The sequence below is a fragment of the Molossus molossus genome, unplaced genomic scaffold, assembly GCF_014108415.1.
Source record: "Molossus molossus isolate mMolMol1 unplaced genomic scaffold, mMolMol1.p scaffold_m16_p_5, whole genome shotgun sequence".
Taxonomy (NCBI): domain Eukaryota; kingdom Metazoa; phylum Chordata; class Mammalia; order Chiroptera; family Molossidae; genus Molossus; species Molossus molossus.
This window is the reverse complement of record NW_023425388.1, coordinates 71,867-86,210: the sequence shown is the minus strand read 5'-3', so window position 1 is coordinate 86,210 and position 14,344 is coordinate 71,867. Positions and strand designations below refer to the sequence as shown.

The 14,344-nt window shown below is 44.2% G+C and overlaps 1 protein-coding gene across 6 annotated transcripts in view; it reads left to right on the top strand.

Annotated features, from left to right (window-relative positions):
• Positions 1-14,344, top strand: part of LTN1 (listerin E3 ubiquitin protein ligase 1) — a 50,181-nt gene that overhangs the window by 16,445 nt on the left and 19,392 nt on the right. For 3 of the 6 annotated variants that reach the window (XR_004956789.1, XM_036242600.1, XM_036242597.1), the window contains 9 exons: positions 499-1,308; positions 1,640-1,681; positions 5,086-5,275; positions 5,715-5,954; positions 6,585-6,738; positions 7,458-7,602; positions 8,036-8,222; positions 10,052-10,211; positions 11,470-11,574. Coding sequence is in view for 5 of the 6 variants with exons in the window: in XM_036242600.1 (XP_036098493.1) it covers positions 499-1,308; positions 1,640-1,681; positions 5,086-5,275; positions 5,715-5,954; positions 6,585-6,738; positions 7,458-7,602; positions 8,036-8,222; positions 10,052-10,211; positions 11,470-11,574 (2,033 nt within the window). In the remaining variant the exon portion in view is untranslated. The remainder of the gene's footprint in view (positions 1-498; positions 1,309-1,639; positions 1,682-5,085; positions 5,276-5,714; positions 5,955-6,584; positions 6,739-7,457; positions 7,603-8,035; positions 8,223-10,051; positions 10,212-11,469; positions 11,575-14,344) is intronic. The other 3 variants (XM_036242599.1, XM_036242598.1, XM_036242601.1) reach the window with 3 other exon arrangements.

Sequence of the window (14,344 nt, the reverse complement as noted above, 5' to 3'; positions counted from 1 at the left end):
ACATGTATGTGTTTGTGAGTAGTTGCGCTTGTTTCGTAGCCAGTGAGGAGAGCGGGTTCTGGGACACGGCTCCTGTTGTAGGGAATTAATGGATGTAATGTAAGTCCAGATCGTAGTTGTTGTTTCAGATAGTTAACTTCTCTTATCTTCATAATTTAATAAAAAGGGTTCTGAATTCTGTGGGTCCTCTGTGTCTTGCATTATTGGCTTAGAAAAAAGGCGAAAAACTTGAATAACTTCGTAAGATGCAGAGAAAACGATATTATTTGTTAATGACCAATAATCTTGGTCAATTGTATCAAAAACAAAGTAATTCAGGGAGAATACAGTAAAATCATTTAGTTCTTTATATGATATGAAAATGATTTACAAGGTAACTTTTCACAGTTCTGTGGGGAATCCATGTTTTTCATTTATTAAAAATGAAATTTATAATGTTTTACAAATTCTTTTATTTCTTCTGAAAACTGAACTTTTCTATTTCACCTTCTTTTTCAGTTAATTCCTGTGATTGACACAGTTCTCAAAGACCCAAGATTGCAAGATGGGCAACTGTTGGACTATTTAGCAGAAACTTTAAGTTCTTGGGAAGCCAAAGCAGATATGGAGAAAGATGATAAAATAGCTCAAAACTTGGAGAAAGTGCTACAGAATTTCTGGGAAAGACTGTCAGAGATTTGTGTTGAGAAAATCAGTGAGCCAGAAGCTGATGTTAAGTCTGTTTTTGGTGTATCTAACCTATTACAGGTCCTTCAGAAGCCGCCGAAAAGCTCACTGAAGTCAAACAAAAGAAAAGTTGGTAAGGTTAGATTTGCGGATGAGACATCTGCTAGTGCCGGAGAGAGCGAGGCATGGGTCTCCTCAGGAGGAGAGAGCAGTGAGGGCCGTGCATCAGTGGCTGAACCTCCTGCCCCCCCTGACTGCTCAGACCTGTCTCCACTAAGGAAGAAGCCTCTGGGAGACCTGGTCTGCAGACTGGCGGAGATGAGTATTAATCACGTCAATGACCAGAAGTCAGAGCAACATCTGAGGTTTCTTTCCACTCTGCTCAACTCCTTCTCCTCAACCCAAGTATTTAAGATGCTACTAGGTGATGAAAAGCACAGGATCATCAAGTCCAAGCCTCTGAAAATAGCTAAACTTGTACAAAAAAATCCCGCAGTGCAGTTTTTATACCAGAAACTAATTGGTTGGCTAAACGAAGACCAAAGGAGGGACACTGGATTCTTGGTGGACATTTTGTACAGTGCCCTTCGTTGCTGTGATGACGATCAGGAAAGAAAAGATGTCCTAGACGATCTAACCGAGGTATTACTGTTGTTCCTCTTTTCACTCCAGTGGTTTACACTGGCACACTGATTGCAGAGAAGCAGAGAGGCCTATGCAGTGATATTTATATTGTTTCTAAAACTAAGCAGTATGCTGACTGATTTGGGGAGTGTGAGACTTCTGGGCAGGTGTTCAGTATCTGTGTGAGCCTGGCAGAGCTTGGAGATGGGAGGGTGAGCACTTCCAGCCCACACAGTGAGGTCGGACGAGCTAAGAAAGTGCTCTTTTTGCAGTGATTACGTGATTGACTTCCTTGTAAATGCTGGCTGTTTCTTCCAGAGATTGTTTCTGACTCTTCTTTTTTTTTCAGGTGGATCTGAAATGGAATTCGGTTCTTCGGGTCATTGAAAAGGTATCTTAGAGATTCTTCTCTTCTTCTTTTCGTATTTATGGGTCTAGAAAAATTAATACCACAGTCATAGTCACACACTAGGTGGCCAGGAGTCTGTGTTAGAGGATGTTCTCATTATCATAACGTCCCACAATCTGAGAAGATATTTGGCGCCTGCCTTCCTGTAGTGTTTGTCCGGGAGGAGTGAGCAAGCTCGGGGGTCCCATGTTTCTTTCCTGCAGGGACCAGAGCCAGGGCTAAACATTTTATTCCTTAAACGAAGGCTTCAGGGTTCTACTCTTATCCATTACTTTGCCTTCTATATAAATGGATTGAGTGGTTCTAGCTTTGGCTAGAACACATCAGGAAATTGTTGGCCCAACTTCCAGCCTTTGATGGCCACCTGACCTAATAAGAAAATTAGTGATGAGAATAATGAAAATAAATCAGTTTGGAAAGTTAAAAAAATAGCTTAAGTAGTCTTTCCTAATGAAGGTGTAATTTCAACCAGGTGTTATAATTAGCTACCTAAAATTTTTTTAGCATTTTTGAATTATTGTAAGTTTCATACAGATAACTCTTTAATTTACAAGTTTTTTTTACTATCGTTTGAAATTATGACATAGCCCTGGCTGGGTAGCTTAGTTGGTTAGAGCATTGTCCTTATGCACCAAGGTTGCAGGTTTGATCCCTGATCAGGGCACATGCAAGGATCTACCAATGAGGACATGAATAAGTGGAACAACACGTCTGTATTTCTCCCTCTTTCTCCGCTCCTCCCTCCCTCTCTCTCTCTCTCTCTCTCTCTCTCTCTCTCAAATCAATAAGAAAACGATAATAAAGTGATGGTATAAACACAAGTAAGATCGACCCTCGCTCGTTTCTGAGTGTGCGTTCCGCAGGGCTGCTCTCACTGCTGTGCGGCCAGGTCCCAGAGCCCTTCCGTCCTGCAAAACGGGACCCTGCGAGTCAACAGCAACTCCTCATATCCCCCAAGAGTTTTTTTTTTTAATCCTCACCCGAGGATATTTTTTATTTATCTTCAGACAGAGTGGGAGTGACGGAGGGAGGGAGGGAGAAGAGAGAGAAGGAAGAGAGACACATCGACTGGTTGCCTCCCGCACAACCCTGGCCAGGGCCAGGGCCAGGGCCAGAACTTCAACTGAGGTACATGCCCCCAACCAGAATTGAACCCGTGACTCTTTGGTCCATGGACTGACCCTCTAACTGCTGAGCCGAATCGACCAGGGCCCAATAGTTTATTTTTACAAAAGAAATACAGACTGTGACTGTTTTTCGATGAGAAATGTAACTTACCAGGCACATCATCTGCATTAGCTTAACCAGTATCTTCTCTCTCTATAGGCAGACTGCATGGAAAGCCAAAGTAACAAAGCTGCTTGATAAGTCTAGAGCCAGAGTAAGGGAGTTAAAGATTTGATAAGAGAAGGATACATTCATTTCGAGCTTAGGAATGTACCGCGTGGAGCTCAGACACACGTCTGGGCAGTGTCTGCCTCCCACGTGTCCACAAGGAACCAGCTGACCATCTTCTCAAAGCTGGTCACATTCCTTCTGCAGCTGTGTGAGAACATTGGGAAGCTGAACGGCATGTCTCACTAACCTGAGACATACTCTTCAGAAGATTATTTTCTGGATTCTGTAGGATTCTATAAAACAGATTGGTTTTGTTTGGTAAACTATATTAGGAAAGCCAGTCTTGTCATTTATAAGCAGAGTCCTAAAGGCACTTTCTTTAAAAACAAACCTGAAGTTTGTATCCAGAAAAAGGACCTTAGAGATTGTCTAGTTTAATCTTCATTTTTAAAATTAGGAAATAGGCCCAGGTTGATTAAGAAATTTGTCCAGTCCTGGCTGGTTTGGCTCAGCTGTTGGAGCATTGGCCTGCAGACCGAAGGGTCTCGGATTCAATCCCTGCTCAAGGGCACATACCTGGGTTGCAGATTCAATCCCAGCCCCAGTCAGGGTCGTGTAGGAGTCAACCAATCCCTGTCTCAAACATCGATGTTTTTCTCTCTCTCTTCCTCCCTCCCTTCCATTCTATCTAAAAATCAATGGAAGAATAGCCTCGGGTGAAGACAACAACAGCCCAAAAAGGTTAAAAAAAATGGTCTGTCCAGTGCCCTGACCTGGTTAGCTCAGTTGTTTGGGAGTGTCTTCCTGATGCACCAGGGATGCACCAGGGCTGTGGGGATGGGTCAGGGCACACACAAGAACCCACCGACGAGTGTATGGATGGGTGGAGCAGCAAGTTGATGTTTCTCTCTCTCTCTCCCCGCCCTTCCTCCCTTTTTTTGGTTCTAAAATCAATTAAAAAAAAAAAAAACCTGGCAGGGTGGCTCCATTGGTTGTAGCACCGTCCCATACATCAAAAGATTTCAAGTTTGATTCCCCATCAAGACACATATCTAGGTTGTGGGTTCAATCCCAGGTCCGGGCATGTACAAGAGGCCACCAGTCAGTGTTTCTCAATGTTTCTCTCCTTTCCTTCCTCTCTCTGAAAAACAAACACACATATCCTCCAACGAGGATTAAACAAGAAATTTGTCCAAGAAAGGTGGTAGAGCTTGGGCTAAAATAAAAGCTCTGGTTACCTACAGTCTTTTAAATAAAAGGATAAGCGGTTTCCAGGCACCGCCTGACCCACACTTGGATTCTTGTTTTCTAGATGGCTTTGAAATGAACCAAGTTGCAAATTCCTTTCTTCTCAGCACTTAAAGCAAAAGAAGCTATGGGAACATGGATCAGCATGCTCTGGGGGTTGATTCACATTTTTTTCTTGCTTCTCCACATCATGAAAATAAACCAGTTGCTGTGAGCTGTCTGTCCCTAGTAACTGTTACAAAGAATTTGTGAAAATAATAAGTCCTATTATTCGTATTGAAGTAATTTACCACTATATATTAATTGCTCTTTAATTTCATAAAATTAATGAACAAAAATTGAGTATCTATAGAGCATTTTTAGAAAGTCTGTCTTCAAAGTTCAGCAGTCGTTACTGAGCATGTCTGTAGTGTTGATGGCAGGTGTCGTGAGGTTAAAGACAGTCTCTTCCCTCAAGGGACTGACAGTCTCATTGGAAACAAGACACACAGAGTAAACTATAAAAAATAACACAACCCAGTAAGTGCTTTAGAAAATCAGAGAAAGCTAGTGATGAATGGCATGGAGAGGATGGGGGAGTTCATAAAGCAGGTGGGGTTATGAGTGGAGAAGGGGGTGCTTGTGGCCGGGGAGATGGATGCGGAGCGCGTGGAGCGTGGGGAGCCAAGCCCGGCACTGAGGAGGCGCAGTGGCGTGGTGCCGTGCGGCCTGCCGGAGGCACCTGATGCGGCGAGTGGTCCATTGGGCAGATCCACTTTTTGATCTTGTTTCTAATCTTTGCTCTACTTGTATGATTTTAGGCATGTTCTAGTTCAGGTAAACATGCTTTAGTAGTTTCTTGGCTGAAAGGAGATGTCCTTGGAGAGAAGTTGGTAACCTTGGCAGATCATCTTTGCAATGAGGACTTGGAATCCACAGTGACTTCTGAACCTTACTTCTCAGAAAGATGGACTCTTTTAAGCTTGGTATTGTCCCAACATATTGAAAATGGTAGGCAAAAATACAGCTTTTGTTTCCAGTGGGGATGATCCTGTCACTTTGGGGGATTGCATGCTGCTAAGTCTAGTTTGCATGTTACTGGCTAAGAACATGATTCACTAGAATGTCTTAATTTTGTAAGCAGCCTAAATGTTCATTAGTCTTTGTGGTATGGCTTGGATGACATTTAATATTTCTGTTTTTTGGATTTTGCAAAGCTGTCTGCCCTAATTTTGTAGAGCATTGCTGTTTAAATTTAATTTAGAGCTGCCTTTTCTGCGTGAGGGCTCTTATGTGTGAGATCAGATTCACTTGATATGATGTTCTTTTGTCTAATACAGAAGCACCTTTTATAACACATAGAAAGATTCAAGTGGTAGTAACCCAAAGTATGGATTCAAAATTATACTGTTAATATTTGTTATTTTTTGTGTTTGATTTTTTCCTCTAGATTATTTGATTGGAGAAGTATATGTTGAACGAGTTCTTGTTAAACTTAATGAAACTTTATCCAAAGTAAAGAAATTGTCAGAAGCTGAAAATAATGATTCTTCAGTGTCTCTTATCTGCAATGTAGCCTATGACTGTTTCAGCTCGGCGACAGGATGCCTGCCAGTGCCGTCCTCTGAAGACTTACTGTTAACTCTCTTTCAGCTTTGTGCTCAGAGCAAAGAAGAAACACATCTGCCAGGTAATAATAGCCCACTGCTCAGTGTTTTGCTGGAATCTCCGGCTCTAACCCTCATAGTGCAAGTGTCCAGGCTTTATTAACTGAATCACAATGTGTTTGAAAGTTGAAATCATTTTGAGTAACGGTCTACAAACCTTAAACACTTTCAGTGTTAAAAATCAAATTAAAGCCCTGGCCGCTTTGGCTCAGCAGTTAGAGCATCAGCCTGCAGACCAGAGAGACCGGGTTCGGTTCATGCTAAGGGCACGTACCTCGGTTACAGTTTGTCCCTGGCCCTGGTTGGGGTCGTGTGGGTGGCAACCACTCGATGTGTCTCTCACATCGATGTTTCGCTCTCTCTTCCTTCCTCTCTCCCTCCTGCTCTATCTGAAGGTAAATGCAAAAATGTCCTCAGGTGAGGATAAAAACAAAAGTCTTACCATTTATACCTTATGTGGCATGAACTAGCTTGTATTGTATTATTGCATGTTTATGACATAATTATTTTGTTTGACATTGAATGGTAATTTTAGTTTTGTTTTATAAATTGTATTTTAACAATCTGAGACCTGCAGTGAGTTCTTTCAGAAATTTTCTAATGATTAGTTACTTCAGTGGGATTACAAGTTACTGTTGACATCTTGGTTTCAGACTTCCTCGTCTGTAAGCTGAAAAAAACGTGGCTGTCTGGCGTGGATCTGCTGGTCCGTCAGGCTGGCCGCGCAGGTCGGCAGAGCGCTTTTCTGCGTTTGTCGGCGCTGTGGCTGAAGGACCAGGTTCAGTCGTCCTCCCTGGACATCAAAAGGTGACCATTTCTGTGTTCAGTTGTACATCATCTCTTCATACTTGATCACTGTCCTTAAATCAGACCACATAATTCGTGTGAGTGTTCATGAAAAATGACTTGTTATATAAGAAATCGATAGGACTCCTAAGAGGATTTTCCCAAAAGTCTTGTTTTAACGGCCATCTGAACTGAAGAGTGGCTGTCAGGGCAGGCCTGCCGCACTCCGTCGTGCTCGGTGACGGGCTGCTGGTGTCGCTCTGCAGCTCTGGTGTGGGCTGTAGCCGCAGCCCCTCCTGGCCCGCTCACTTGATTGTTCATGCTGGTTGTCTTGTTGTGTCTGACAGCCACTGTTCTAAGGTGTTTGGATTGCAGTGTATTTCACATCTCATACCTAAATCCACATGTAAAAGTGAAAACTGAGGAAATGTATCCAGAGGTTTTTGGGGTTGAGTCAAATATTTTTTGTGGAATAGGTAGCTGTATGTCAGGAATATCTGATCAGGTCCCCTTCCTGCTGAGATGGAAGTAGCAGTCAATTCCAAATCATAGATGTGGGGTTACATCCCCAGTTTGACTGTGTGTTGGGAAGGGTGGTATAGAAAGGCCGCCTGCATTATTTTTGTTTTGTCTTTTTTGTTTGGATAAGCTGTTATCTGCCATGGGGTACCGACTGTACCAGGGTGTTCAAATCAGTCACCGCATAACTATAGCAGTTACGTTCTTTGCATTATTTTCAGTCTTCAAGGACTCCTGTCTGCTGTTGATGATTTGCTGAGTAAGCTTTTAGAGAGTGAAGATGCCTCCCTCCTGGGAGTTTATATTGGAAGTGTGATGCCGGACAACAGTGAATGGGAAAAGATGAGGCAGGCTCTTCCTATGCAGGTATGTTTGAAGTTGGAGAGTGCATTTCTCATCCTGAAGTTTGGATGCAAGCTTAAATATTTTTATTTATTTCTTGTGAAGAAAAATAAGTAAATGAAATGAGTGTCTAACTTAGCTCCCATGCCTCTGAGTGCTCGTGTCCCGCACGTCGTGTCTGCAAGAGCCTAGGTGGTGCGCTGGTGCTGGTGCAAGGTGAGTGGGCCCTGGTGACGTCCTCGGGATGCTGCAAGAAATATGCACGTGCGGATTTCCTGTAGCGGGACCAAGCGTTAGGCTTCTGTGGTTCTACTAGTAAACTAATGCCAACTTCATTTTTGAAGTTATTTTATTAACAATTTGAAGATGTTCTAATAACTGTATTTTTGTTCCCTGTCTTAGTTGTATAGTTGGTGGTAAAAAGAATATCTAATGTGTATGATTTATCTTTTTACAGTGGTTGCATAGACCTCTTTTAGAAGGAAGACTGAGTTTGAATTATGAATATTTCAAAACAGATTTTAAAGAACAAGATACAAAGAAACTTCCTAGCCATTTGTGCACCTCAGCATTGTTGAGCAAAATGATATTAGTAGCACTGAAGAAGGAAATAGTCCTAGAAAATAATGAGCTTGAGAAAATAAGTAAGTATATGTGAGCATTCAGGCATAACATAAATATGAATTCTAAAAGAATTGTGAAATAATTTTGATTACACTGCAATTTAAATCTTTAAAGACTCAAGAATCTTCAGCTCCTGTGAACTAGTTAGTGATGGAAACTTGAGGAAGGTTTAAGTGATGAATGTTAAATTGCAGATCAGATGGAATCTGCAGTCTTGGCTGTAGTCTTGCTAGGTGTGAGTGGGTCCTGTGTCATGTGCCCATGGAGAGCACGGTTAAGGACGCTGGTGTTCCATCAGAGTTCCTGAATTCTCAGTTAGGGTTCGGACCACTGTGCCTCTGTCTTCGCTGGGCTGTGATTCTTTCCTGCAAGTGGAAGCTCATATGGTGCAGAACTGCAGGTGGTGGTGCGGCCTGCACAGGACAGTGTTGGAAGTGGAGGTTGTGCACGGTCCCTGTGTCAGAGCCCTGGCTGCCCGTTGCAGGGGAGGAGACTGCCGTGCAGGGTAGAGCACGCTCACTGCTGGCTCCTCATGCTGCTCAGGGCAGGGCAGCCCCGAGTCGTCGCTCCCACAGGGAAACGTTCCATAGCGGAGCTGGGATTAGGGTGTCAGTTCTGTAATTTACTTCTGTTAATTTTGTTACTAATTCCAAACTAAACAGTGTATGTATAATCTTCTCATCAATCCTGTAAGTTAGATAGTATTGTTTTTCTTATCTTGCTTAGAATTACTTAGCTTGTACAGGAGATAGATTTTAAACCAGGTCTCAAGTCTTCTGACTTAAAAATCCAAACCATACATGGATTTCTGAAAGACAGTTTTGACTAGATGTATATTAAGTGGGTCAGTGGTTGAGCATCGACCCATGTACCAAGAGGTCACCAGTTCGATTCCCAGTCAGGGCACGTGCCCAGGTTGTGGGCCTGATCCCCAGTGAGGGGCATGCAGGAGGCGGCCAGTCTATGTTCTCTCTCATCAGTGTTTCTATCTCCCTCTCCCTTTCCCTTCCTCTCTCTCTCAAATCAATAAAGAAAAAATTTTTTTAATAATAAAAAAAATTAAAAGTCTAACCCAGGCCAATTTGGCTCAGTGGTAGAGCATCGGCCTGCGAACCAATGAGTTGCAGGTTTGATCTGGCCAAGGGCACGTACCTTGGTTGCAGTTCATCCCCGGCCCTGGTTGGGGTCGTGTGGAAGGCATCCAGTCAATGTGTCCCTCTCACCTGGATGTTTCTCTCTTTCCCCCTTTCTCTCTCTGTCTCTCCTCCCACTCTATCTGAAGATAAATAGAAAAATATCCTCAGGTGAGAATTAAAAAAAAAAAAAGTCTACACATGCCCTGGTCGGTGTGCTCAGTGGTTAGTGCAGGAGCCTGCACACTGAGGGCCATGTGTTCAGTTCCTGATCAAGAGCATGTGCCTGGGTTACAGGTTCATCCCTGGCCCTGCTTGGATTGTAGCTCCTAGTTGGTAACCTGGTGGATAGCTCATTGGAAGACAGACCCCTGTCACCGAGGCCCCACCCCATGCCCGGTACCTGCTGTCTCCTGATCTTAACACATTGGCTGGAACTTCTCATTTCAGGCCTTGGATCCCTTGGTCATTTGTCCTGCGTGTCCCACATTGCTGGTGATTAAGGTCCCTGTCACATTTCTTAACTAATCAGAAAGGGACCAAGTAAGCTTTGGAGAGGATTGGTTATTTTAGTAAACACATGCTCTCAGTGTTCATTATCTTGAAAAGCCCAAAGCAGATCTTAAATCAGTGCAGAGGTTTTGGAGATGGGCGAATGGAGCGTGCTAGAAAGCGGGGCAGAGACGCGGTGGCGAGCCTGACGCGCGCTCTCTCAGCTGCAGAGCTGCTGTACTCGCTGCAGTGGTGTGAGGAGCTGGACAGCCCGCCGGCCTTCCTGACGGGGTTTTGTGCGATGCTGGAAAAGATGGAGATAACGTTTGATAATTTACGTGGACTTGGTGATACTTCTGGCCTTTTGCACCTGCTATTTAACAGGTAAAAATTGCTTTCAATTTCTGTTTTTTAAATGACCATTTTACTGCTTTATGGCTTTATTTCTGTAAAACATAAGCCCTGTTCATGTTAATTTTTTATATGTTTTTTTTTAGGGAGAGAGGGATAGAAACATCGATTGGCTGCCTCTTGCACGCCCCCCACTGGGGATCAAGCCTACAACCCGGGCCTGTGCCCTGACCGGGAATTGAACCAGGACCCCTCATGGGACGATGCCCAATCCACTGAGCCACACCAGCCGGGCATCTTTGTGCTAATTTTTAAATCAGAGGTTGATCTAAATTAATCTGATTTTTTTTTTTTTATCCTCGCCTAAGGATACTTTTCCATTTTTGTTCAGATAGAGTGAGGGAGACAGAGGAAGAGAGAGAGAGGAACATTGATGGGAAAGGGGCATATTGAGTGGCTGCCTCTCACACGACCCCAACCAGGGTCAGGGACGAATCGCAATCGAGGTACGTGCCCTTGGCTGGAATCAAATCTACGACTCATTGGTCTGTGGGCCAGTGCTCTAACCACTGAGCAACCGGCCAGGGCTAATTTGAACTATTAATGATAAATACTTTGTGCATACTAAGTACTTGATTTATTTTTCTGGGGAGATACTTGGACTTCATCGTTTGCCTTGTTATTAAATTTATAAATACGTTCAAGGGACACTGATGAGACAGAGCCGGTAGACCTGCTGTGACTCAGCGTCCGCGCCTTGTTCTCCCGCTGCCAGGAAACAGCCTGCGCCCTGCGAGCTGCTGCAGGCGCGTCTGGGTGTCAGAGCCGCAGCCCCTGCGAGCGCAGGTGTGGAGCAGGGTGTCGGGCTCCAGCTACCTGGGCACAGAGGTCCGGTCGCCTCACTGCTCTCTGAGGCTGCCCGCGGCATTCTGAAAGTCCTTCCCGTGTCCAGGCCCCAGCTGGACGGTCTTCCTCTGCAGCCCGCTGCACACACGGCCACTCAGCTCGCCTCAGCAGGTCCCGACCTCCACGGTCCCTCAGCTCCCGCCAGCCTGGGTATCCTCTGGGTATTGCATTTGCCCGGTGTGGCCTCTCGGGACCTCGGGCTCCATGTGCATCTCCCTGCGGCCCAGGGCTTGGGACTGCCCGTGTCGCGGACGATCCCACTCCTTTGGCGCAGAGCTGTTTGGGTGCAGAAGGTGACTCCTTTCATTCTGTAACAGGAATCTAGGTACACGGTGTTTAAAAATCTTAAGTACAGTTTTAAGTGGGTTTTTTCCTCCTCCTTTAGATCCATGGAACATGGCACCCTGTGGTCTCTTATCATTGCTAAACTGATCCTTTCCGAGAGCATTTCGTCAGAGGAAGTGAAGCAGCACTATAGGAGAAAAGAAGGGTACGTTACTTAAGTCTTTACTTTGTAATTTGTTATATTCGATCACCGTGGCAACCTCCAGCTAACCAGTAGTCTCTAATGCATCAGGAAAACAGGTCTAAGAGATGAAGAAATTGAAAGGAAATGAGGATCACAAACAAAACAGTTTTGATTGCTTTGGGTTTGGGACACACCTTTCTGTGCTACGTGTTTTTTACCTTACATTTTTTTGTGGAATTTCATACTTGTTTTAAACAAGTAGCATTTCATAACTTTGTTCTCTTTTCCCCAAAAATCTCTCTGGTAGATACCTGTCATTGTCCTTTCTCTCACGTCCTCCACCACTTTATGTGCTGTATGGAAAGTTCCTCGTTTTTCTCTTCATGGGGGTCTCCTGTTGAAGTGTATTCTAGAAATCTGTTCCTAAGACAAAAAATAAAACTGTGGTTGGATGTACGAGACATCTCTCAGCGTTGCTCATGCTAGAGAAGCATGAGTGTTCACAGTACACACTGCTGGAATTCACCAAGAGGCAGTTTGACTTCTTTGATTTACCAACAAGTATGTAAGGAGGACGTGTATATTCTGGCACAGTAGAATTGTGAACTAAATTTTCTTTTTTTTAATTTTTATATTTTTAAATTGATTTTAGCGAGAGAGGAAGATAGAGATAGAAACATCAGCTGCTTCCTGCACGCCCCCACTGGGGATCAAGCCTGTAACCCAGGCATGTGCTCTGACTGTGAATCAAACTGGCAACCCCTTGGTCCGTGGGTCGACGTTCAACCCACTGAGCCACACCTGCCAGGCTGACCTAAATTTCAATTTTTAAAATCTTATTTTAAAATTTAAAAAACGGCCCTGGCTGGTTTGGCTCATTGGTTAGAGCGTCGGCCTGCAGTCCAGAGACCCGGGTTCCCACTAGGGGTGTGTACCTCAGTTGCAGTTTGTCCCCGGCCCCGGTTGGAGTCGTGTAGGTGGCAACCACTCGATGTGTCTCTCTCACATCGATGTTTCTCTCTCTTCCTTCCTCTCTCCCTCCCACTCTATCTGAAGATAAATGCAAAAATGTCCTCCGATGAGGATAAAAAATAAAGAAGCATGTATTCTCTACCATGTTGCCAGGAATTTAAGATTCGTTAAGTGTACAGCAAAACAGTCATGTGTGCGTTTCTGGTGAAAATGTAGGTGGATTTCACCTTTTATGGAAAGCAGTGTGAAATTACCAGAACACAGCACATCCAGATCCTTTGACCCGCCAGTTCCGGCTCCTGGAACCTGGCCTGCAGACGTATCTGCGCGTATGCTCAAGGACATTTGTGGCATGTTCTTTACAAGGGCAAAAATTTGGGGAGTAACACCTAACGTCCACTAACAGAGAAGTAGTTCAGTTATGAAACATCCATAGTATGGAATATTTTTGTTTTTAATTTAGTTATGTATTTTTATTTTTATTTATTTATTTTTTTTAATTGTTGTTATTTTATTTTTATTTATTTATTTTTTTATCCTCACCCGAGGACATTTTTCCATTTTTTGTACAGATAGAGTGGGAGGGAGAGAGAGGAAGAGACAGAGAAAGAAACATCGACGTGAAAGGGACACATCGAGTGGCTGCCACCGCACGACCAACCAGGGTCGGGGACAAACTGCAGCCGAAGAACATGCCCTTAGTGGGAACCGAACCCGGGTCTCTCCGGACCGCAGGCCGATGCTCTAACCGCTGAGCCAAACCGGCCAGGGCTAGTTATGTATTTTTAAAATAGAATAATTTATACCTCTATATTCTGACATACAAAAATCTACAAGGTATATAAGTGACATATAGCAACTTACATACTTTGTATTCAAGTTTGAAGTGGCATGTAAGAGCCTGGCTGGTGTGGCTTTGTGGATGGAGCACTGTCCCATGGACTGAGAGGTCCCAGTTTGATTCCCGGTCAGGGCACATGCCCAGGTTGTAGGCTCAGTCCCCAGTGGGGGGCGTGCAGGAGACAGCCAATCAGTGTTTCTCTCTCACATCAGTGTTTCTTTCCCATCCTCTCTAAAAAAATCAATAAAAACATGTTTTAAAAACAAGTGGCAAATAAAATGTTCAGTGTGACTACATAGGTAAATTCCAGTTCATAGAAAGGGCACAGGAAGTAGCCCTGTGTAAATGGACTCCATGGACTCTGACAGAGAGCTTAGCTTCATGTTGTGTGTATAGTTCAAAACGAGCATCCATGGTGGGAAAGTTACATATGCTCGTTTTAAAACTGAGAAACCTGTTAGAGGAAGGAGCAGCACAATGTAATTATTTTCAGTCTCATGATCCAGAGTCAGCAATTGCCAATCTCTGTTCAGTGTTTCCTTTTGTTTTAATCCTCACCTGAGAATATTTTCCCATTTATTTTCAGATAGAGTGGGAGGGAGAGAGGGAGAGAGAATCATCGATGTGAGAGAGACACATTGATTGATTGCCTCCCACACGACCCCAACCAGAGCTAGGGAGGAACTGAAACTGAGGTACGTGCCCTTGACCAGAATCGAACCCACAGCTCTTTGGTCCACAGGCCTATGCTCTAACCACTGGGCAAAACTGGCCAGGGCTCTTTTATTTATTTATTTATTTCCTTTATTGATTTTAGAGAGAGAGGAAGTGAGAGGGGGAGAGAGAGAGACATCAGTGAGAAAGAACATTGACTGGCTGCCTCCTGCAGGCCCCCCACTGGGGATCAGGCCCACAACCTGGGCATGTGCCCTGACCAGGAATCAGACTGGCGACCTCTTGGTGCAGGGTCAGTGCTCA